This window comes from Geospiza fortis, unplaced genomic scaffold (assembly GCF_000277835.1).
Source record: "Geospiza fortis unplaced genomic scaffold, GeoFor_1.0 scaffold41, whole genome shotgun sequence".
In the NCBI taxonomy this organism is placed as follows: Eukaryota; Metazoa; Chordata; class Aves; order Passeriformes; family Thraupidae; genus Geospiza; species Geospiza fortis.
In genome coordinates, this window is record NW_005054299.1 from 7,447,394 (window position 1) to 7,473,700 (window position 26,307).

Here is a 26,307-nt window from a genome sequence, read left to right on the forward strand (position 1 = left end):
GGAAAGAGTTATTTTCTAAGGAAAATCTCCCTCCAGTTTTCCACCTGTATTTCTTCCTCATGTTCATACATGCATAGTAACTAAGTTTTTCAAGTGACACCTGAAATCAACTATTTCATACAGCTAAAATGGCATCTATGTAGCATCTCAAATATGAGAGACCAGTATCATCCCAAGACATTTAGTTTTTCAAAATATGCATGAAAAATTTATTAGTTACATGGATCAACAGTAAGGAACCACTATAAAAAGGGTGGAATTTCTGAAGGTAAATTCTAACAATTGCCTTCTTTCACAAACTGCATGCCTTGCCTATGATGTGAAAATCCATTAGGAATTTCTGAAATGGTTACCATAATATCCATACCGTGACCACTCTATGGCCCCATGGGCTTACCAAGGAATACTTTTTAATGAGTTTATTCTACATCCAGGGTTATTTTCACATCCCTCCTGGAGCAGAAACCTCAGTTACAGAAAGCAGGGCATGGATATGCTTCGTTTGCTGAAAAAGCTAAAGGAAGAGGCCCAAAGAAAACATAGGGGTCCTTGTGCAGTAACTGGAGGGTGCAAAGAAACTGGAATGCTAAGGACTGCGGAGTTTTAAGAGTCAGAGGAGAACTGTTTTTACATAAAGTGAAATAGTAAGGGATTTGAAGCAGGACTACAGAATCCAAGGCCAGTATCCCTTGGAAGAGAAATGGCTCTTCAAGCTGCAATTTTTAGAGCTTGAAGGAAAGAGATATGACAGTGTTCTAGAGCAGGAAGACTAAAGGGGAAAATCAAGTAAGTAGGGGTGAAATTAACTCCAGGCCTGCTTTAGAAGGAAGTGAACACATGTGTAACCACTGTACCTCTTCTCCTTTACCCCCTTTCTCTTTGCTCTTAAGAGCAATAGGTCTGTTTTGTGACCATGAGAGCCTCTGGCTTTTGGAAGGGCCACTAGTAGCAAAACCTCCCAGCAACATTCCACTCCTGTTAAATTGCACCTGAGTACAAATTAACTCTGTGTTTAACAACAGATATTTTTGGCCCTACCACTTACCTCTTGGCAGCACGATCTAAGCACAGCTAGATGTTCCTTTAACGCCGTGATTCAAATATATCCACAAAGCAAGCAACATTTTCAAATTGCTGTTGGCTAAGGCCATGTTTTGCAAACTTGTATCTGATACAAAGTGAAAGTTACCTATTCTTTTTGGAATTTTCATCTTTCTCTCTTTTAACTCCAAAAATTCTTGTAATCAGAGCACTAAAAAGAAGTGTAGATGAATTTCGTACCTAGAGGAAAAAAAATAAGAACTATGCTTGAAAAATCCCTTTGAAATGTATGATTTTTTTTTAAATACAGCCATTAATGTACAGTCAAAAAAAAAACAAAACAAATAGCTGAGTGAAAAACATGCTACAGGTCAGCACATGGAAACTATTAATTCAGAGCATCCTTCCAACGAAGACAGTCCTACTGGAAAGATCAGGTTTTTTGGAGATGTCTATCTTTATTATAAGGAATACATTCAGATTTTTAGTGGTTCAATGCATTCACCCATAGGCAGAGGGGTGAACTGTTCTACCTGAACATGCCATATGGGATCTTTAATTCAAGAGCAAGTAACAGTCAGACAAATGCAAATGTACTTCTTACTAGCTAAGTGCACTGACTCAAAATTTAACAGCCAGATAGACTTTAACCTGTAAGGTAATCTTTGTCCCTACTTTTTGTGGATATCAGCACTTCACATTAAGAAAAATTAAACAAAACCAAAATACAAGACCAAAATTATGACCTTTTTGCAGGTCTACATTATTTTTTACTGTACCTCAAAATATTACATTCCAGAAATTGTGGTACTGCCATTTATAAACATGAGCAAAGCTTCACTGAACAGGACCACTTTATATCCTGGTAAACTAGAGAAGCAAAATGAAGAATTAACTTACTGCCCAGACAGGTGACATAAACCCTAGAATTGATGCTTTAATTCCATCTGCAACATAAGGCATGATGTTTTCACCTAAACGTGTATCCCTATACAGTGCCCGGAGGATATTTAAAGCATGAACCTGTGGTGGGAGAAGAAATATATGAAAAATATAGATTAAATAGTAACTATCTTAAATTTCATTTATGTAATTACAACAGTGAACATGCAAAGCAAAAACAATCTATATACACATTTACAGCACTTTATTTCCATATTAAATACAAGCAATACTGCTGCTTAAAAATGGATTAAAATAGTGCTGCAGTAAACACTGTTAATAGCAGTTACAGTTTAAAAATATATTCCTCTAACAACTATAGTCTAGGCATCGCAAGTGAAGGCCAACATTCTTTTATCCTTAGCTTATCATGGCTGTAAAAATAACTTTTGAAGTTCAGAATCATCTTTTCCAACATTCTTCATATGCTGTGGATACTGTGAGAAAAAATAAACTACAGCTCACAGGAGGGCAATATCAAGCTAAAACTGACAGCCAGGCTTGCTCTGCCACGTGGAGCATTTTCTGACATTTCTCTACCTTCTCTAAGGGAAGGCGGTAATACACATAGACTCAGAGACTTTGACAAGGCTACATAAATTTATACCAGCAGAAAATCTGGCAGAGTCATTAGGATACCCTTCTGTGTATTGGGAACAAATTGTGGCTTGCACTTACAAACAGACAAAGTAAATGACAACATTTTGAAAATAAAGATCTTGCCTTTAAAATAAGTTTTTTTAGTATTCCAAATGTACGTACTTAAGTTTTAGAAGTTACTAAGTATTGAAATCAGTTTTCATGTAGTGCTTTACTATGATTCATGCATAAATAACTCATTTATTTACTTTAAATGTAAGCAAAGCTTGCTTGTTCATTTACAAACTTGTAAAAAGGAAGTTACTTATCTATCTGTTTAAAAATATACTCTAGGCAGTAAATTGCTCATATATGACTTCATTTGCTGTACCAGAAAAAAAATATGGAATTATGCCCAATCCATTTTTTAGTATCTTTTACAGTAACTTTGTAACCTCTACACATGCAAAGCTTTTAAAATCTAGCTATAGATAGTTAGAACAGAATATCCTCATTAAAAATACACACTCTTCTTAACTGCTTGAAATGGTGTAAACACACTTTTGACATTTGCCTTTTGATGAGGGGCTGAATTTTACCTGTGGAATTACACTTGAAGATTCATTCAAAGGTGCAGCCAGAGATATCAATTCTTTCATTGCCATTTTCAGCAAATCTGCTTTGCCCTTCTTTGGTTCTGATGCCAGCAAAGCCTATAGAAAGGAGAAAAAATAATTAAAAATCAGGTGCTTCTAGCCATTATTCTGCACTACCAGTTCTTCTCTCATTCCTGTATTTACCATATCACAGCCTAGCTTCTGACCATACAGAATGACGATAAAAATTTAACAAAAAATGAAGTTTCAGTTTCAACTCAGCTTTGTTCAAAGCTTGTCAGTATACAAATCATAGCATTTTGGACAGCAAAAGTATCTGCTGTACTACACATACTTACATTTCCTAGTATGGATTTTTTTAGGTTAATAACATCTATATTAGACAACAACGGCTGGCCAAATAACAAATTCTGGTTTGCAACACAGGATAAAACAAGCAGCACATTTTTGAAATAAGGGAAGAGATACATCCCTCTCCAAACAGTATTTCAGTGGATAGGACATCCAGCTGAGATGAAAATACTCTTAATTAGTTCTCTAAACTTCAAGACTGAATTTAGAACAGTCTTTACCTTTATCTAGTAGCTCTTGTTGAATTTTTCCAAGCTAGGACAAATGGATAATCATAAATTATTTATTACCAATAAAAGATTATGATCTATTTGTGCTTTGGGGCCTAGAGTCTGTTCAGTATCAGTAAGAGCCAAATGACTTACAGAGTTTAGGCAGAAGCCCAGGAGTAGTTTCTGTCAGTTTATCAGTATCTTTAATGATAGGAGAAACAGAGAGGGCAGGTTGGAAAAAAAAAGGTGTTCATGAAGTATGAAAGAGAGGAGAATGACCTGAAGACTAAAATTTCATAATGTTAAAGCTGAAAATCATATTTTCCCACCCACTAAATGGAGCTGCACCTTTGCAGTAATAACATTCCTATTTTAAAGAGGTCATGGAATGGTTATAACCTAAAAAATTACATATTCTCATTAAAATAGATGTATTTTATGTTCATAAGAACACAGCACAGCATGTAAATAGCAAAGAGACCACACTGCAGTAATAAAATAACCTTCTTTTACTGCTGTTAGGATACACATTACAGCTCATATTTTTATTATCTAAATGCCACAAGGCATTGAGGGTTCAACTCATTTTACTGAATCTATGGACACATTCAAAACTACTTCCAAAGAACACTACCACCTCTCTTTACTATAAAATTACAATATGAAAATAGTTTATTTCAGACTAATCCCAATGTTAATTTCAAACTTTCCTGTTAATTAACTAAACTCTGTACTCTTCCAGAGCTGTCAAAAAAGAAGCCTCTGACCTATTTATCCACAATGCAAGCTTTGCCCTATGGAGTCAGTAGGCCAACTGCAGACTACACATGCAGTGGGATATCACTGGGTCCACCTAGTCCTTACAGTAACCTAAATTTTTACATAAAAGACTGATTGAAACATGCTGCTTTTTTCCCACATTGTCAAGATTACAACTAGATAATGTCCATCAGATTCAAACTGTGTGGTGTGAATGGGGAAACCAGAAAACATGAAATCAGCAAATGTCTTCTGCAGACAACTTACTCTTAGAAGTGAGAAAGATATTTAAGTGCTGAAACTGAACAGGAAAATGTCTCTAAAACCAGTGCCCTACTTCTGATCTCTGCTGATTTACACACACATCTAGCAAAGCCAGGAGCAGGCTGTGACTGACATTGGAGGTCAGACAGAAGCTGGCTGCCTCAACTTTCTCAGGGCAAACTCAGAGTGGAAAACAAGCAAGATGAATTATTCTGGCAGGGAGAGCTTGCTCCCAGCAGTCCCTCAGATCCTTGGAACGTGCTTGAGAGTGTACTCCAGAGAGTGGAGAAAGTTACAAACCATACTGTTACTCTTGGACTCCTGTCTTAGAAAACTGCTTGAAAATCAAGATCATGGAGGTTAATTTAGGGGAAAGCAAATATGGCTGCTTTAAGGAACAAAGGAAGGAAAATAGGTGAAGTGTAATCTGCAAAACCAACTCTGCAGTGACTGACCCCACAAGGATGTAGATGAGGGGCTGCATACTAATGTGGGGCACACAGCAAGAGGTGACACTTCAAGCAGAGACAAAACACTGCTGTCCTTCCATCAGTTCTGAACTTGGCAGAAGTCAAAAGGGCTGGGATTAATGTATCTGAAGGTAACACAGGGAGTGGGAAGAATGTGGGAGCATGGCCCGATGTTCTCAGATAGAAGTCTTCAGTAATGCACTCCTTCACTCCTGCACTTGAGACTGCCAGTCAACACCAGCCAGTGTGACACTATTACTTGTGCTTTACTGCCAGTGAGTGGCCTTCCCAAGTTCTTTGCAGTCTTTAACAGGCCACCATTTTACAATTCTGTGAAGGTCTGTTCATATTCTACTGCTTCACACTGAAGCAGCACATAGTTAGCAAAGCCTTACTTAATCTGTGAATTAATCTGTGAATTTGCCAGAATTATTACAGTTGTAACACAAAGTCTAAACACAGTCTTTAGAAATGCCACTGAAATCTACCACAAGCCAAAAATCTCAACAGTCAATAGAACTGAGGTGCCAGATGTGGCTCAATTACAAACAACTTCTTGGTTGCACAAAGGCAATAAAAGTCTGTGTAAAAAAACCAAAACAATTGTTTGATCAAAAGGGGTTGAAGAGGGAAAAATAAATATGCAATTTCCTTTTTTAAAAAATGCCCTTTCTGGAGAATATATTTAAATCATAGACAGTGACACAGGTTGATACCTGTATGTAGAATGGAATTCCTGCACTCCGTCGGGTTGCACACAGTGTGGAGGAAGGATCACAACACTTGATTTCTTCTAACACACAGCTTAGCCAGTGCTCTGGCATCTTGTGCAGACTCTCACTGTTACATCTACATCAAACAGATACATAAAAAACATGAAACAAGTGAATAAAACAAGGACAAAGTCAAAGACAGCAATGAGCAACTTAATAAGTATTTCTTACTGTATGTTAGCATCTCCAAGCACATATACAGATTTTTATTATAGAATCAGTTTAAACAAAAGTATACATTTTTTCCAGTGCTGGTACAAAGAATATTAACCCTACTTATTAAGTACCACTAGCAAAATATATTTAACTGAACAGAAAACAAGATTCTGTACTTTGCTGCAACAAGTCTCTTCTGCCAAAAATTATTACCATGCTCTGGAGAAAAAAGGCAAGGACATATGCACATCAGCCACTGTGTAGGAAGTGACACTTCACAAATTCGTACCTTTGCTACCACACAGTAGCTGATGTGTGCCCCTTTATACTAACTATTGTTGGTGTTAATAAACATGCAAACTGAAACTGAAGTCCCTCAAAGTAAGTACACATTGTAATTTACAAGTGTAAATAACCCTCTAAAGCTCAGAGCAATGGAAGGAATTAAAAACAAGACATAGTGCTCTTTTCAATACTAGGTCAGTCAAACTTTTCATAAAGCACCTAAATTGCTCTCCTATCATCAAATACTCCTCCTCTGCAGTTATAAAACTCAGCATTGTCTGAAAGCAAAGGACAAGGAAAAACTCAAGTCTACTTCAATTACTGGTGCTGTTCAGTTCAATAAAATGTACCACACTCAGTGTGCAACACCAGCCCATTAATCTTATGTCAGTGTTCCAAAAGGTTCATTCATTGTTACAAAAATTTCTATTAACAGGACATTGTTATTAAAACCTGTCACACTGGTTTGATAGGTGATTCAGAGCAGAAGAAATAATTCATCACTGTGGGCAATACAGCTGCAACTATCTCAACCTTGCAGGACTTGCCTTACCTAAAAATATAAACTATAATTAAACTCATGATGAGGTAGTGAGACCTACAGTAAGACTACAATCAAGTTTTCTACCTGGGTGACTGAAATAAAGAATTTAAAAGCAGAGGTAAAAGGCAGCAGGTACTGGTGTGAAAACCAAAATCTAATGGAAGGTCTACATATATACTATATATTCCCTTCTTCATCCTCCTCTTATTAAAGCAAGAGTTTACATTGTCTAAAAAACGTGATCATGAACAATAAATGAGGCTTTAATCTGCAGTGAAACACTCCTTTTCTTCTTTTACAAAAAAGCACAGAAAAGTAGTAATGCAGAAACCTGAGGTCACAGGAAGTGCCAGACAGGTCAGCAGAAGACACAGGACACTTCTTACTCTTCAGTAATTCCTGCAGGATTTTCACCACATTTCCTACACTGCTGCTAGGCATTCTCCCCAATTTTTAAGGGCAGCACCTCTTCAAAAGGGCAGTCAGAATGCAAAGCACCAGTCCATAGCTCAAAAGAAACCGGGCTTCACAAGCGATACCTCACCTCCTACCATGGCATTAAAGAAAGGCACTTCCTGCCCCAAGCCCATGACAGAGGCAAGCAGATTAACTTGGAAACTCACAGTGAGTTCTCTTCTCCTTAACTACTCTCTTTCTTTTGCTGTTAAGTGTTTGCCCTTGCTTACTTTCAGGATGCATTCCTTTGCTCACTTTTGGGTACACAATGAGGATACAACTCTAAGATTGAGACCACACAAAATTTCTTACAAATCTCCTCCATGAGTCTCAGCAGTTAAGACACTACTTTGCAGTTCTCTTCATCCACATCATCACATTCTGCAAAATCTGCTCCTTTAGATCATGGAGACACCTGGTCTTACCTCCCTAGCTAAGCAGAGTTTAAATGTCTCCATTCAATCACTCAGAGAACAGTGCTCATCTCTCTTCAGTATGTTATCTTAGTATTAACATGAACACCCATGAGAAATACCTACATCTGCTGGGGTGCAGAGAAGCACAAAGTAAAGCATTAAGGAAATATTTAGAATTTGCTGTGTAGCACACTGAATATTTTATTCTTAAGTAAACTGAGGGATCCTTCTCCTCTCAGTATTAGTAGAAAGAGGAGAAGCATACTCAAGTCAAATAAACTTCAGACTCCCTTAAAGCCATACTGCTTTGATCTTGCCACAAGTAATTCTACCTTGTCCAGTCACCCACCAATGCACTTTTATTTATTAGAAGGTGAAAGAGTTACTGCTGTAGAGTTAGAAACATTAGAGACTATTGACTTTGCAATGGAGAGGACTACTCCCTTCCACTTGGCAGCTCTGTCTCCTTGTGGTCTGGCAAGAAGAATATTGTCATAAGAAGCAGGTGGCCCTAAATTTTAAGAATAACGAAGCTTTACAATAAAAAAATTAAGGCCTCAAGATCAAATGTCATTTTCCAGAATGAAACAGTAATTATTTCTACCAGATCAAACAAATATTGTTGATGATGAAAATGCAACACAGTAAGTTGATACACAAATTACTTAAGACACAGTACATTAAGTGCAATCCACAATTTCCTGTCTGTTCATCTGTCAGTTTAAACAATTTCATAAATGCCCCAAACCCCTTCTGTGTTCAGTATCAATGAATACAAAAGCCTGACAATCCTAAGTTAAAGCTAAACTCCTCTCCCTAAGTCATATATCTGTATTTTCTCCTGTTTGAAATAAATGGTGTGTTAACAATGGGTCAATGTCTTAAATTATCAATAAATGGGTCAGAAGTCTTGAATTTAGCCCTCCTGGATGGAAGTGCCTTGTGGCATAAACACCACATGACCAGAAGCATTTTTCTACACATGTATATCCTGAATTCAGTGATTCCAATCACTGTAAGCAGTTCCTATCTAGGGAAAAAGTGGGTTTCTTTCACCATTTTTTTCTCTCTCAACAGGCCTGCAGTATTATTATTTTTCACATAAGTAATGTAATTCCCATTTTTTATAGACACAATATTGCCCCTGGTACTTCTGAGACCAGAATGTAACCTCAAAAACACATTACTATTCAAGTTGTAATTCTTCTTTTAAGAACAACTTCTCTGAAACGACCAAGTCCTTCCACTTGCATCCTCCTTTTCATAGCATCTACTCTACAGGAAACAAAATTTTCCAGATTATATAGGTGCACTGAGAAGGGTTTGAGGTTTCTCTATGGGCAAAGCAGAGCAGAGAGAACCTTGGGTGGCTTCAAAATTTCAGACAGTACCATTACCCCATATGTCTCTTATACCAAACAGGAAAAGAAGTGGGAGGGGAAACATGAACAGAGTTAAAAATTAATACATCTTCAACCTGAGCAGTGCCTTAACATTGTATTTCATGCTTCCTTATGTCATGCATTTACAATTTTGGTAAGTTTCACTAGAAAGTTCATTAGTGATATTTCCATTTTACAAGTCTTCCTGGCAGATCATAGCAGGTTGGGAAAGCAAAGAGTAACAGTCACTTCAGAGCAAAAGAAATGAGACAGAAGCAGAGTTTGCTGCTAAGGATTAGCTTTCCACAAAAGAAATATTACAGAACACCAGACACTGACTAGGTACAGATAAGTAATTTTCACTGATACTGACAGATTAAACATTTTTAAAATAAAAGCATGATTTTCATCGTGCAGTAAATTACAGCTTTCCACAAAACTGTTATGAACCTAACTTACTGCATCCCCTAAAATAGTGCTCACCACTATTTAAGTTCCAATCAAACATTTGAAAGTGTTCAAAATAAATTATTCCTAAGTAAACACATTGCACTATATGACATTACTCTTCCCAAACCTTATACTTACATTCTGCAACTTTAGTGAAGCAAAGCACTACCACCATAACTATGCAATACCATTTCAGATTTCCAGAAATACCTGATCTCTCAGCAAAGTGATCACTGAATAAAAGAAATGCAAAAAAGGCAAAATGTCATTTGGGACAGAGAAATTGCTTGAGTAATAAGGACTACAGGAGATTCAAGTTTTCAAGTTTAAAACAGATTTCTGACTTTCCTGAACCACCATGTTATCAGACCAAACAAGCATTTAATTTCTCCAGGCCTTTGACAGGAAATACTCTTTTTAAAAACATACTGCTTATTTCATTGATATGAATGTTGTTTGTTATGTAACTGTATGGTTTTCTGAAGGTGCAGCTGCAGGCAACATTAAGCAGGCATGAAAAAGGAGCAGTACACTCCCAGAAGGAGTATCAACAGGGAAACAGAAGAATGGTAACTTGCACATTAGAGCAGACTCAGCAATTTACATCCCAATTTCAAGACAGATCAATTTCATCAGGTTTCTAAGAAATCTCTGCAGAGGAAATATTTTTCTTTCACCACTAACTCAAACAGGTCTGAATACCAACATTCTGTCTAGGAAAAAACTCTTGGTTCTTATAAGGACTGGTGTTTAAGGGTTGTACAGCTAAAAGCAAGGTCAGATAAAGACACTGCAGCAAAACGTCTTTAAAAAAGTGCTTGGCTAGAAATAAGTGAAGGACTATGTTCAATTGCAGTCATTCATAAATGCCTGGCACAGTCTTAGTGACACATTTTTCCCTGTTTTACAGAAAGATTCAAGTGTCAGGGGTGCTTCAGCACATCTAGAGCTCAATCCTGTTCAGCAAGGTATCATGCAAAGCTGTACATTACTATAAACTGCCCTCAACAAAAGCTTTCTCCTCTGGTATTTGAGAACACAGCAATGAATTAATACAGATTCTGACACACATGCTTCAGGCCTGCCCGTGAGCCTCTCAGCTATGGAGAGAGGCAGGCCAACTGAGATTCTCTCCATAATGGAGCCCCCAGCTGCAGCAGGGGACGTGGAAAGACTCCATGACAATCAACAGACCTGCAAGGCAGCTGCATTCACCGAGACTTAATTCCTCCCTTTTGGAGGAGAGTCTCAAAATATTCCTCATGTCCCAGGAGTACCAAATCAAAGAGTCATTTCCTGTTCTGGTATCAGTCTCCTTTCTCCTTTGTTTTAAATACAAATATAAGCCTTGAGACCTGTAGTTCCTGGAAAATATTGTCTTTCGTTGAAACAAATGTACATCCACAGAACTGCTCTCCAGTTCTTATAAATCTTTTTTCCCAAAGGAGCACTTGCTCTGCTTGAAGTATCTCAACTTTAAAAATGCTAGGCAGTATGGATAACCAAAAAAATTCTAACAGACATCTGCTAATTCAAAAGAGGAAACTTCCTTAATTTTGGAGGGAATTTGTTTTGGATGATACATACATATCACTTAATGTTTGAATAATTTTCAGGCAAGCAGAGTTCTCTTGGGCTTGGCTCTTCATTTTTAAACCTAACATAAGGCTGCTGTTAAGTGGATTGTGCTCTATTAAATACGATGGCAGAAAGCAGGACAGGCAACAAACACATCAACTTCTCCAAAATCTAGGCATATTTGCTCTACTCTATTTGCCTCAGCTTTTAAAAGAAATTTTAAAACTGAAAATCAAAGAAAAATAGTGAGTCTGCTATAAACTGACTGTGTGTTCTATATGTTTTCCATTACTCCCCGCTTTTTATTTTGCCTTTGCTACAAGAGAGTCCTGCATATTGACTGAGATCAGACCAGTGGGGCTGTATCTGCTTGGATTACCTCCTTTCTCCTCCCAAACAGACTCATGGTAGTAAAAGGTCTGTTTGTTGGTGGTTTTTTTTTTTTAAATAAACTATTACTCTGATGGCCAGACTCTCTCTTCATGCTGATGGGAGAAAACTTACATCACCTTAAAACTTCCTAAACCAAGTTTTCATGGTATAGAACAACCCCCCAATGTTTAAATAAGGAAACAAAATTTTCCAGATTATATAGGTGCACTGAGAAAGGTTTGAGGCTTCTCTATCGGCAAAGTAGAAACAAAATAAGGAAACAAAATAAGTGTATATAAAACACATGGACCGGCAAGAAGATAAGCAAGAAGTTTCTTTTGTTTCTTTTTGAGTAAACAACCAAGTGTAAAGCAAGGTTGTGTGAGCACTCAAACTCCTCAAGGCAATTTGAAATCCCTCAGATTGCTAATACCTGAAAGAAAATAATGTACCTTGGAGAGAGAGAAAGATCACCAAGAGAAGCATGGCATGCAGTTTAACATCCCTCTGGCACACAGAATCAACACAACCACATGTCAAATACCATTTCTGTAGCAGTCCTGCTACACAGATGCAGCAGCCTCACCCAGCATCCTGTAGCAGAGACCAAGCCCCAGCTCTGCTGGGAAGATTTTCTGAAGGGGCACACAGTGAACCTGATCAGCCAGCCAGTCTGTACTAAAAGCACCAAAACTGTTTCCAGTATGAAGTAAAGAAGAAACAAATCTGCACCTCAAACTGGCTGAGGTAGGGGAAAAGGGGAACATTGGTTACTTAACCTAGCATTGGTGTGAAAATAAGGTACTTCAAATTGAAAATCTGTCTCTCATATTAAAAAAAAAAAAAACACACCCAAAAAACCCCACCAATCTCTACCTAGTCAGTAGAAATTTTAGTTTGTCTTATTAAAACATGGATGGGATATAAACACTGTATACCACAAAGAAACATAACCAGCACTTGAAATCAGTAGCTAAGCATGTAATGGAAATTCCAATGATCTTGCCCAGACCTCAGGACAATTCTGTACATTTAGTTCTTCTAGGAAACGATAAAGTTACAAGGGGAAAGAAAAAAGCCAGAGTGCATATCACACCCTGTGATGCACTGTCAGGTAGTCTTCCAAATGTCACAACAACCAACTCTGTGACAGGTAATAGAAGTTTCCAAGAAAATGTCCTGGCTAAAGCAAAAAGTCTGGCATACATTTTCATAAAGGACCAGAAAAGGAGAGTGAAATGGAAGAACTCTACACTCCTACTTTTCCCAAGAGCTTTTAAGAGCTGTTCAGGAAACTAACATGCCAGAAATGAAGAAAAACGCAGCAAGCATTATATGTCTGTATCATTTTTCAATGCCTAAGCACCATCTCTAACCATAAGTATTGTAGTCCAAGTCACAGACATCATGTAACTGTCATAATAGTGCCTACACCAAACTTAAATAAAATCCACATGAAAGCAAGGATCTGCCTGCACAGCTCAACTTCAGGGACAATGCCAAAATTGGTTAAAACTTGTATTAAAAGCACAGTAAGTTGTCCATCCTCTACCTGGAAAGCATTTCTGTAAGTTGCACGAAGCCAGCATATGCCAATTCAAATGCACCCCTGTGCCTTGATTGCAGCAGATGATGTTTAAAGTAATCACCAATATTTTTAACCTAAAAGAGAAAGAAAAAATTACTAAGCCATTTGAAATTACATACACATAATTTATTTATATATGCAAAATATTTTGCAGTTCAAAGCAACAATCCTCGCCCTGGTTGGGAGGGTCACCGGTACAAGCAAAAAGCAACTAGAAGTCCTATAATAAACACCCACTTACTTTAATGATAACAAATATTATACTTATTTTTTTCGGTTAAGGGAGTAGTTCTGTGTTCTTTCAAAAAGTACAAAATATATAAAGAACATGAAATTGGTTATTTGTCTGTGATGGACATACTCAGATTTTAAGAGAAGAAAGGGACAACTCTGATTTTCAGGGGAAACAAATGCAGATTCCTTCTTGTTTGCCTACACTCTTGCCAAAAACCTCAAAGAAAATGTCAAGCACAACAGCAGAAAAAAAATCTTAAACTATCTAAGATATGAAATTCAAATTCCAAAAATTGTACCAAAGGGAAACAAATCTACATTAGATTAGATAATACATATATATAAATACAAATTTCTAACACTCCAGAATTCTGCATAATTGCTGTTGTACATTAGAAACAATTTTAAAATGAAGATGTTGGAATGTGAGCTATTTTTAAAAGCATTAAAATTGTAAATGTGATATCTTAACTTTCACTTATAGTTTATTTTCTAGAACTCTATCACAACACAGAGTTTTAAAATCTGTTTGGAAGTTTACAGATCCACACAATCTCCTTCCATGAACGATAGGTTGCCTTGTTTGTTGGGTTTTTTCTTTTAATTCTCATCAACTTTTAAGGTCTAAATCCAACTTCCCACTTAATTTGTTTACAATGCATAGCACCTACTTAATACCCTTATGCAAAATTTACTTCAGGAGTTTTTCCTAGAAGTCCTCCAGCAAAGGTTTCTTTAAACCTTTTATATAAAAATATGCATAAAATCACATCAAGTTGCTTATAAAATTCTACATGTTCTGTTACTTACACAATTGCTCTAATACTTTAACAGCCTGACAAGTAATTAAGTTGTCAGGGAAGTTAATGTCATATCTACCTTTATGGTTTTTTCAACCTCCTGTTAAGTAATTTGTATCACCCAAGCAATGAGATGGCATTAATTAAAAAATAATAAATCTGAGACCATCTACGTATTATTTCCTGCAGCTAAAACTTACCTAATGTGAAATACACAATAACTGGAGATATGGAGATATCTAAAAAAGTTATTTCTGAGTAGATTTTAAAGTAGCTGTAGCCACAGGGTTTCATTTCAGCTTTCTAGTCCAAAAAAGAGAAGTAAGTGCCCTTTATTCACAAGGAACTGACCCACAGACAGGGCAATTCTCCAGGTGTGTAAACTAAACCAAATCAAGAAATCCATACACATGTAAATCAATTTACCAGCGTGTCCCAGCACCACACTTATGCTTCTAGAATTCATAGCAATTTTTTTCTTTGGTCACATAACTTCCAACTTTACTATTTATACTTCTGAGTTTCTTGCAACAGCCACACTGACTAGAAGCCTGCATCAAACTGAACTCACAGACTAGAAGCAGCACTACCATAACTCAAGTTCTTGGTCAGAAATTTAGAATATAACAGGTGAACCTTACTAATTCAACAATGCACAGGGCCACACTTGCTGCTGAGGGCAAGAATCTGGGTATTCAAGATATAAATTCTCTCCAAGATGTTCCAAAAGATTAATACAGGCCATGGGACAACTCAGTCTTTACTTCTGCTGCCTGTTTCTTTTCACTGTGGCACACAGCTCTGGCAAGCTTATCTCCTAAAATTGTCTTAAAACTTCCCAGGTGAGATAAACAGAAGTTTGAGGAAGAGCTAAATATTCCTCCAGACTTGAAGCATTCATTATTTGCATGTCATGTGACAAAAACACCCCACAGAATCTTCATTAGATGTCATCCTGGTGGTTACATGACACTATTCATATTGATTTTCTTAACAGGCACAGTTCTGAGCCTGCCATCTCTGGACTTTTAGGATCAGATGGAAAATGAAAAGTATACATTTAGATAAAGAGATTCCTCCAGCTATATTCTGCACTTCCTATGTCTATTATTTCTTAAGGCAAGGCCACCACGTAAAATAGCTGATGAGCAAACTCAACACTCCCTTTGATCTTTGGGGTGAATAAGTTATGACAGCATTGATCCCCTAAGGCACAATTCCATACAGTTACTGACCTAGATGTGGAGCATGGTACAACAAGAGGAAGGTCTGCAACAGCCCGGCACACACTGGCCAAGAGGTGCTACCAGATTTTTCTCAACAATTACTTAGCTTGGCTCAAGGCAAGTTGACCAAGGTTTCTCTCAAAGTTTTCCTTCTCTGTATTCTTAAATGTTTTCCAATAGTTCCAAAAGTAAGAAAAAGAATGGGCAACTTGAAAGAAAAGTTCTACATGCATAAGACTACAAAATCCAATTTGCTTATTTGTCAACACTGAGAAGTGTTTACTAAGACTGAAGCCCTAGCAGTTATGGTATTGACATTTTTTGTCATTTCTGATGAAACCCTCCTTTTTTGTACAAAACACAGTAATGACCCAAAGTTACAAAAAGTACAGAAAAAATGCCTGCAATTTTCTTTGTATATTTCCTTGCAAGCCTGAGGAAAATGAGGATTTCAAACTGACTTCTCATCCATTAGCATTCTTCCTCTGTTTTACAGGAATTATCTGAAGCATTAACAAGCTGAAGAGGCATCAATAGGAAAAGAAGGTATCTTTATAGAATCACAGAAAATTCTGAGCTGTGAGGGACCCACAAGGATCATGGATGTCCCACTCCTTCCTTAATAATGTATTATTTCTGAAAGAGCACCTATCAATGTCTGCTTTCCCAAAACAGAGATGCTGCAGTCAGAACTGACTCATTTTAAAACACCAATTCCTCTGTGACTTGGTGCAGATTAAGGAACATAATGGTGGAAATGCATATCTGCTCTCTCATCTGCCCTCCAGACCCCAGCAACAATACAAGCACAGCTGTTAATCAGATGAAAACATGAGCACTGGAGACAATGCAAGAATAAAGACACCAACACTATTTCCATAGCACCAAAACATTAGATAAGAAATAAAATCTGGAGTACATAATACTATGTTTTATTTTAAAATGTAGAGTTCTAACATCTGAGGAAAAACTAAGTAACTGTTTTCTGTTGCAAAGAAAAAGAGGTCAAAAAGTAGTTGGTCTTTCATATTTCAGTCTTCTACGCAAATTGATTTTGTTGAAACGTATGTAAATGAAAAGGTCATAAATTAAAACAGAAATTTAATAAACACAAAATATTTCCCAAATAAATGCCTGTGGTAATCTAATTTCTTGCAAACACTGAATTCAATGTTCTGCAAGAGACCCAGATGGCATATTAACATTTCTGATCTCTCATATTAAAAAATAAGAGGAAAAAGATACAATCACACTACATAGAAATTATTCAAACAATGGATAGGAGGAAGACAAGACTAGGACTAGTCAGCATGTTTGACTTTCAGAACTCTTGACTCTGATGCTAATTAAGGAACAGCTTTAAGCAGAATCCCAATATGTAGAGTTCAAAATGAGACAAAAGAGACTTTGAATAGGAAGTCAGTTTAGAAGATTTTTAGCAATTCGATTAGTGACTAATATATCCTGAGAGTGAGACAACAGGGAGGGTGGCAGGCAGGCATTGGTATCCCTAAACACATCACACATCTCATAAATAACCCAATACCATTAGGATGAATGAGTTTTTTAGTAATGTATAGTAACATCTTCATTTATCTATTTTTATAGATACCACTGGATCAAAACAGGACTGATAACCAAGTATAGCAAAGAAAACTCTTACACCATGGCAATTAAAAGAAATTTTAAATGCACTTTTCCCAAATAGAACACAGATTTAAGGAAAAAAAGTTCTGAAAACTGCCTTTGCCTCACCATCACCCAAGAAGAAATTGCATGTTTCATTACAAACATTATTTCCCTACCTGTTCTACAGTAATCAACCCCTCTGAAGGTTCAGATGTAGTCTGTGAAGGCAAAAGTTTACACAGTGTCCCTAAGAGCAGAGATACTTCCTTCATGCTTCTCCAGCAACACACAAGAACCATCTGAGCTGTGACATCACACGTTTGCCTGTCTTTGCCTTAAAAACAAAAAGACAACAAATGCAATCGTGTCACTCAAGGTTCTCAGATGCAGGTGTGTAATTTAAACTTCACTTAGCCTGTCTTACAAAACACAAGTAACTATGAAAAAATTTCTAAAGTTGCCTGCCCAAAAGATAATTTCATCTTCTTGACCCTAATTGCCTGCTCAACAATTGCTTTACTTTCTTGCACTTGGAAAAGGCAGTAGTATAAACATTTTACCAGAGAAGTGCTGTTTTAAAGAGTCACAACTGCTATTTACTCGCAGCCCGAGGCACAGAAGCGGGTACACCTCCGCAGGCAGGCATTTATTCCGCATCTATTCCCCATCCATCGCTCCCGGACAGGCTCCCGAAGGAAGACGCGTTTGTGACGCGCTGCCGCCACCTGGTGGCCACTGAGGCACCTGCACGTGTTTACCCCTCCTCGTGAAAAAGATAACACGCGGCCCCAAACATTTCAAACACACGAAAAAGCAACAGGGGAAAGGAAGTTCAAAAACTTGCATAAACTATTAAATTTTAAAGTGTATGGATATTCTATAAATTTATTCTGGCCCACACTACAGATGCCAAAGTTTACAATTTCTTTATCGCTGTAAGGTTCAGTTTCATAGCTGCTATTCATTAAAACAGACAAATACTACCTAACATTTTACCTCTAGAATCTTTCGAGCTGAAGTTTCTGCTTATGTAATTTCATGCAACAAGTTGTATTGCATTAACATAGTCTCCACTAGCCTTGTGTACACTGGAGAGGAAAGTCACAGTAACACTTCTCAACAAGAAATACATTAGCATTGCTTGATAGAAAAGGTGTTCAGGATTACATGGCCAGTGCAGTTAAGGTAACAGAGTCTAGGCCAATATCAAAATAACTAATTTTCACTTGTGTCTTAAGAGAGATTAACCCCAATCTTCCAGAAGTGAATTAGTTTATTGTGGGGGTGTTCACTGGGGTCCCAGGACCAGGGAAGAGAGGAAAATCTGGCTCCATGTTTCAGAATGCTGGTTTATTATTTTATGATATATATATTATATTAAAAGTAAATTATATATTAAAACTATACTAAAAGAATAGAAAAAAGCATTTCATCAGAAGGCTAGCAAGGAAAGGAACAAGAACGGAATGAATAACAAAAGCTTATGTCTGACCAAGAGTCTGAGACAGCTGGACTGTGATTGGCCATTAATTAGAAACAACCACATGAGACCAATCACAGATGCACCAGTTTCATTCCACAGCAGCAGATAATCATTACTTACATTTTGTTTCTGAGGCCTCTCAGCTTCTCAGAAGAAAAAATGCTAAGGAAAGGATTTTTCATAAAACATGTCTGTGACAATATTTAAAGCCAAGTCCATGGATAACTAGCTTCTGACAGGTAAGAACTGAAACATTACACAAGCAAGTAATTTCCAACAGATCATCCACATAAAATGACTCCTCTATAAAATATACCTTGATTTAACTACTTATATAGCCTTTGATTTACCTCTCATTTCCATGCAAATATTTTTCGTTGGCAGCTGGTCAGCCAGCTTTTCAGATTCTTCTTTGCAGTGTTCTTTCAGAATTTTTGCTTGCATAAAATAATCATTTGTATCCTGTGGTTGTATCTCGTGCAGAATCATCTGCAGGCGATCTGCACTTTCTGCAGATTAAACAAGAGGGATATTTAAGATAGTTTTGTCTTCTACTTCCAGTTCCTTATACTGATGTAATTCATTTTTGGGGGTATAAATACAGAAAAAAGCTATAAGCATTAAGAAAAAAAACAAAACACAAGGTTCTATGGTGATTAGAATGATCAAGGAAAAAAACCTGAATTTACAGCCCCCTGTTTTGAAAGAGATGCAACAATACACTCTAAAAATGTTTGTGGATTTTTTAGTGAAGAAGTCAAGAAAATATTATCAGAAATTAGGAGTGACCAAAAATTATGACATAAAATGAGAAGCTGAAAGGGAGGGGTGCTCGGTCTAGTTCTGAATGACTGCAAGACAAAGAGACCTTCAAGAGCATCAGATTAGAAAATAATTCTTTTGGGATTCTGTTTGGTTCTTTACCTGGATCACAGTCCATTGGAATAAGACCCTCTGGTGATGAGCTCTGTACTACTGGTGATACCACAGCAGAGAGGCTATATGACATCAGAATGAGCCTGGTCACTATTTCCTTCCATTCGGACACCAGGGTCAAGTTACTTAAGGAAAAAAAGTCAAAATCACAACCAAAACACAACATGAATTAAAAACAATTTTATATTTAAAAGAAAGAACCAAAATGACAAACACTTCTGCAATTTATGAAAACTATAAATAGGGCAGAGATTAAAAAGTCTTAAGGCTGAGTTTACCTCATACAAAGGATGTATCAAACACTGCAGCAGCCAGCAAGAGTTCTAAAAGCCATAGGTATTGGATTTCCTTATAAATAATACTGCGTGATTTTCTATTCTCCTTAACAGCTCTTCCACTGCACTTAAACATGGAGTTATAGCTTTCCATTCAGTATGTTTTCCTTAAAATACTGAGTTACAACTTAGTGTGTTTTACTTACTTGAAGGGTAATTGCTGCAAAGCCCCAGTTATACAGTGCACTCTCCCATACATGGGGAAGGATGCTGCTGCTTGAAGCAGAGACTTCTTGGCTTGGAATATTTCTTCTTCAACATTCACCAACAAAAGCTTGATAACTAAAATATTTTAAAGCAAAGATTTACATTGAACATTCATATACTGATTTTCTAAGAAGCAAGTCTGCTTTCAGAAACAGGAATAAAACCTGTGTACACAACAATTCAGTGGAATATGCACAGCAATTTCCTTTATTACACTCTTCTCTCTTTTGTCATTGAAATATATGTTACCATTAATTTTCAGTTACCTAAACTCCAGCAATATTTGTTATAGTCAATTTAATCTATCTCTCTGAACCAAATGGCAGCTGTGAAAAGCACAACCCACATCCTATGCTCAGGGACAATCCCACAGCTCATGATGAAGTCACAAGAAGTTACCTACTCCATACTGCAAGTCACACTTCACCCTTACAACCACATTAATACAATGATGAGTACAGCAGAATATTAAAGATAAAAATTCACGATTATACATTTGAACTTTATGTTTTCCACTAAACAACCTGACCAATTTAAGGATACATGTGTCTATTTTAATTCTGTTTATAGCTTGCGACATCTCAGTGCCAGAACCAGAACAAATTACAGATCCTAACAAGGAACCGTGGATCACTACCAGCAGCAGATGCCCCAGAGCAATGAGACATAAGGTTACCCACACATTTCCTTCACTTATGGCAACCACAACCATCTCAAAATTGTTATTTCACTGCATATCAAGAAAGGATTAACAGGCATCTGTAGAGAAGCCAAGAATGGCACAAAAAAGTATAGAACAGCAAGTTTACTGCAAATTATATAAAATGTTTTATTACAAATAATGAACTTTAGTATTTTAGTTTCACTGAAGATTACTTAAGATGGAGAAAGCTTGGTTAACAAATTTGCCAAACCTGCCAGATCTAGAGCCTTGTCATCTTTTATCCAGGGGCATTAAACCAAACAAAAATATTCTGTACATCAGCAAAGCCCCATTACTGTGGATGTGTATTCACAGGACTGCAAATCACACCGAAAAATGGGGCCAGGTGAACAGAGCTCCAAGGGGCAGCGTTGCAAACATCAAGTATTGAAACAAAGACAGACCAAGTACAGCTGTCTTCCCCCTGGATGAGCAAGCTCTCAGGGGAAGCAAAGGGCTCTTCCCTGCACTTTATGCACTCAGCTTCACCAGGCTCACTGCTTGGGCCTCCAAAGCACTTTCAAATGTCACTGCTCAAAATAATGACAAAAGCCATCTCATAGAATATTCAACAGCCTCAACACAAACAGGCCTAGCTTAAGATCTTACTAAAGAACATGGTTCCTTAACAGCAAAATACAAGATACTTAAAATTCTGTTAGAAATAAGCATCTCTTACTAACCCTCCTACCAAAAGCCTTATTGAAAAGCAGCAAACTTTCAACAAATATAAAAAAACCTTTCCCCCAAAATCTCACCTCCCAAAGTATTCTTCTCCACTGTACTCACTGATGTGTTCTCATCCAGCTGGGGGTTATGCTCAAGCCATTTCCCTAAACAAATGTGCTGCAGTCCTTTGTGATATACCAAAAAGTTCAACAAATATGAAGCAGTGACACAATCATATGGCTTGGTGCTTGTGCTAAGATCAATCGCTGCTTGGAACAGAAGATCTAGATTTTCAGAACCCTGGAAAAAAAAACAAAGCAGTAATATTGCTCATTTAATTGAGCTTCCAGATTGACTTAATTAAGCTTCTTACAACCCTGGAATCTGAGAACCTGCTTTTAATTAAGTTTGCTGGTACATATATCTTGAGAAACACTTGTTTTGTGCACTGATGACCTTACACTCAAAACATGCATGTGCATGTATTTAGCAAGGATATAATTACATAGACATTGAGGATGGGAACAGCCATTTATAAAGCAGTGTTCAATTACACTGCACCTCACAGGAAATTTTTTTTTTCAAGTTAATGTGTTTAATCTGCTAATGGACATTACAGAGAAGCACAGTTTATTTGGTAGCAGTATTTGTTCATCTGTACTAATGAATTTTGAAATAAATTTTCATCAAGTTATTACAGACAAATCAGTATCAATTCAAAGGGTAAAATTTGTGAAAAATCAAAGAAACCAATCAGATAATGAAACCTGAGATCAATCAGAAAGGAAAGGAAACAGGGAGCTGAATTTCCTAAAAGTACAAGAGTAACCAAGTCAAAATGCCTCAATCGTTTCCAAAGAGAAGTTACAGCTAAGCCAAGGGCTTGCATTAACTATTTCTCTGATAGAGAAATAGAGACTAATGCATAGTCATACCCAAAGGACTTCCCAAACTCCTCCATCCATTAGTGAAACAAGCCTCCTTGGGCAAGGGCAGAAGCTGTACACAATTATACAGAAGATGTTAGTGATGAACACTGCTGCAGGCAGCTTGGACTGGCTTCTAAGGCTCAGGATTCCTGCTCTGTACCTAACACAAGCACCTGGTGTACTACAGAACATTCATCTTCCACAAAATTACTCCCTCTAAACTCTTCAAGTTCATACCTGTAAATTCAACGCAACATCTCGTAGTTTCATCAGAAGTCTAAATGCCAGAATTTTTACTTCCTCAAAAGTACTGGCAAAACACTGGATCAGAGTTTGGACATGAGCAGAATCAATCTCCTGATCCAGCTGGAAAACTTGTGCCTGGCCTGTTCAAAGAAATGAATGCCTTAGATAGTTATGCTGTAACTCTTTCCAGAATATGCACTCTCCTCACATTCTGCTTTGCTATACTAAAAGAAGCATTCCATTTTAGCCAAATTTTTATTTTAATATTATTTCTCTTAATAGTTTTTAAAATACCCTATTAAACATTGTTAGGAATAAAAATGGCATACCTTATTTAGAAAAATTACTTTTAGTAATACAGAAAATAACTTGTTGCCCAAAACAGAATCCCATGTACTCCCTTTAAATTTAGCATTTTTAAAAAATCTTTATTTTGTTTTGCTTAAACTCTTTTCCTGAAGGTATGTAATATTAGAAAATAATTCCTTTCAAAAAAAGAGGTTGAAAGCTTTAGAGTATTTTGGCACTTGGTGTTTTGAGTTATTTTGTCATAGGAATAATCCCTTAAAATATAAGACATTACAATTTCTTCTGGTTTTAATTTAGGTATCTATGAGTTGTGAATTCTTTGTAAAGAAGGCAGAAATTTTAGGATGTAAACAACTGCACCATAATACAGCACAGAATAAAACAGGTAAATTGCCTTTATAGAAGTAATGTCCAATTTAGAAATTCCTCAGCTGCTATTATGAACAACTGAGGATTTTCTATTTTTAAAAAAGCAGTAATAATATACTACATATTTATAATAATAATGTGTTCATTTATCAAGGGGTTTTGAGAAATTATTTAGCAAGATGGCAATTTTATTCCCTCTCAAAATCAACTTTAATATCAGACAACTAATTTCTTTAAAGAAAAGGTTACAGTTTAGGACTGAACCATATTTTTATGTTGACCATGTGATCCAGAGACAAGATTTAGCAAGAATATCAATACTCCAATGTTCTAAACACTTACTGAATTAAGACTGCCATAAAATCATGAAGAAAATTTAAAATAACATCAGCACATCATCATTAACTGGACAATAAAACTGGTTTTTATTCAGCATAGTATCAGGAGGATATGCAATATTTTTCAATCAAGAGTTTTTACTCAATTCAGCATTTTGAGGCATCAAGATACATGTGCAGAAAAAAAGAAGTGAAGTTACCAAATACATTGACACTTGTCCAGAAGTTTTCCCCATAATAAAAAAATAAATCTTCCTAAAACAAGGAAGAAAAGAAAATCCAAGAAAGATTTTTTTGCAAGAAAATCCAAATTTATAGAAGACATGCAACAGGCAATTATTAGCTTTTACTTCAATATTCCTTTTTCCAAAAAAACTTAGTATCCTCCCTTGAGGTAAAATAAAAGCAATCCAGGAAATGCCACGGAAATAAAGGACTAAGAACACCCTTTTACTTTGACAGAATCTGACTAGCTGGCATAAAAGACACCTCTTCAAGACCTCCCATTCCTACAGTCTATTAAAGGCTATGAATTAGATTTCTCACCTTTTGGAACAGAAAATATTTCTGCTACTGATTCCAAAATACTTAGTGCACAAAACCTGGTTGGATGTGATGAACCAGGAAACAATACCTCAAAAAGTCTGGCACATACAGATGACATGAAATCCTGAGGGAAAAAAAATGCAGGAAAAAAATTAAGACTGTTTACTTTACTTAAGGCTGCCCTACAAAGAAGAGCCTAAGGAACTGAACTCAGGACATTCTGCTTTACCCCAAAAATTATGACTTTACAGTTAATTTTAGAAAAACAAGAGGCCAACATTCACAGTGCAGACAGAGTTTCTTGTTTCTTAGAGTGCAGTGAAGGCTGGACAATCATTTGGGTTTTTAAATACAACAGTTTCCCTTCCCCAGGCCCACAAAAAGACACCCATTGCATCTAATCCTGAAAATTAGCCGACCAATAAAAGCAGAACTCAAGGAACAGACTGGCACAAGGATACTGATGATGTGTGCCTCTAGCTAGGATAAAAAGGACAACTACAAAAGAAGTTTTCATGCTAAAGCTCTTGTCATTCATTCTCTCACTCACTGATTATTCTGGAGACCTAGAAAAAGACTGAAGCTCAACTGATCTCTGTTTTAAGTCCCAGTAACAAACATCATTTAAAGCTCACTACTAAATGGCCAACAGATGACAGGACATTTGCCCAATTTTTTTTTTTTTATTGAGGGTACATCTCCAGCCATTCCTCACTTACTGCTGTTTCAATGCACATCACAGAGCAATCCCTCATAACCTTCATTGGTTTCAAACAAAATTTACCTTAAAGGCACCCTCCAAATATCAATGGGCATTCAGTTCATCAACAACAGCATACTTAGTCAAATAAACTTGGACAAGTGCATCGGAGTGGACAAGCTCCCCAGTACTGTTTGACTTTACAGGTTTTTTCCTTCTACACTATTGATTAACACAAAAACACACACACAGAGTGCCTAACTTATCCAGTGGTGTTCAGGAACAAAGAACACTCAGAAGTGCTATCCCACCTCTATTACCCGCATCTCTAGCAGTCTACTTACTTTGTATTGCTGCAAAATCCTCAAAGGAGGCATTTTAGTTGACTTCTCAACTAACTCCTGCTTGGTTTTATTTTGCTCCAACTTATAAAGCACTTGAGAACTTTCTTGTATCCTGCAAAATAACTTTTAAAACAAAAGAAAACATAGGTGAGACAAGAAACATTGATATTGAAATCAGGGAAAGGTAGATTTTCAGCTTATTTTCCAAATCACACTGCTTATAATTTTTAGGAAGTTTGCACACAGCATAACACAGAACAGATCCTTCTCTCTCCACTACAAACCCAAGGTTTTGCTTCCCACCTCTCTTGTGACCAATTTCTTCTCTCCTCCTTCTACACCTCCAAAACCTTCTTCCATCTCCCTCCTTAAATTCATGCCAAGCCTTCTCCTCCTGCCTCATTTTCTGTGGAACTGTGTTCATCTATAAAAAAACTCAATGCAGATAACTTCTACAGCCTCAGTTTCTCTTAGAGTTTGACTCACTTCAGAAGTGCCTTCTCCACCTCTTTTGCTGCCCATAAGTAGTATTTCCTTTCTTATCACACTCCCATCTAGCACAACTTTTCCATCCCATGCTCCTCAGTCTGCACCAGGTAAGAAAGGAAAGAGATGGGATTTCTCTTTTGGTTTTGCCAAACTGACATCCTCTCCCCCCTTCTCAAATTAATTATTTTCTCCTTCCACACTGCCTTCTTTTGCCATAAACATCTTCCAAGATGTTCCAACGCTCTTTATACATACATGGTTCCTCATTTTATCCCCATCCTTCTACCATGAGCTACATGTGACCTTGGCAACTTCCACCAAACGGAGAGACTCATTCCCTGCACACTGTAATGGCACAATCACATCATAGTGAATATTCTTCTACTTTGTTTTCCAGGTCAGGTTTCTGAGGCTGATGAAGTGACTGAATTTGCCTGAGGTGTGACAAGTCCATGTAAGCACAGCTTTAGGCCCCAGCAAAGGCAACAGAAGGTCCACTGCTGACTCCAGGGCACATTGCTTTGCTATTGGCAAAGTGTGCAGGTGCTGGCAGGTCAAGCAACACCCACCACCACCACTC

At 37.0% G+C, this 26,307-nt stretch overlaps 1 protein-coding gene across 1 annotated transcript in view; it reads right to left on the reverse strand.

Moving 5' to 3' along the window:
- THADA (THADA armadillo repeat containing) overlaps positions 1 to 26,307 on the reverse strand; it is a 152,746-nt gene that overhangs the window by 116,538 nt on the left and 9,901 nt on the right. The window contains exons 14-26 of the mRNA XM_014308577.2: positions 25,239 to 25,361; positions 24,195 to 24,318; positions 22,624 to 22,772; positions 21,547 to 21,757; positions 20,025 to 20,160; positions 19,532 to 19,668; positions 18,958 to 19,116; positions 17,301 to 17,458; positions 13,200 to 13,309; positions 5,952 to 6,084; positions 3,162 to 3,275; positions 1,942 to 2,064; positions 1,190 to 1,281 (exon numbers count right to left, since the gene is read on the reverse strand). Coding sequence (XP_014164052.1) covers positions 1,190 to 1,281; positions 1,942 to 2,064; positions 3,162 to 3,275; positions 5,952 to 6,084; positions 13,200 to 13,309; positions 17,301 to 17,458; positions 18,958 to 19,116; positions 19,532 to 19,668; positions 20,025 to 20,160; positions 21,547 to 21,757; positions 22,624 to 22,772; positions 24,195 to 24,318; positions 25,239 to 25,361 — 1,769 coding nt within the window. The remainder of the gene's footprint in view (positions 1 to 1,189; positions 1,282 to 1,941; positions 2,065 to 3,161; positions 3,276 to 5,951; positions 6,085 to 13,199; positions 13,310 to 17,300; positions 17,459 to 18,957; positions 19,117 to 19,531; positions 19,669 to 20,024; positions 20,161 to 21,546; positions 21,758 to 22,623; positions 22,773 to 24,194; positions 24,319 to 25,238; positions 25,362 to 26,307) is intronic.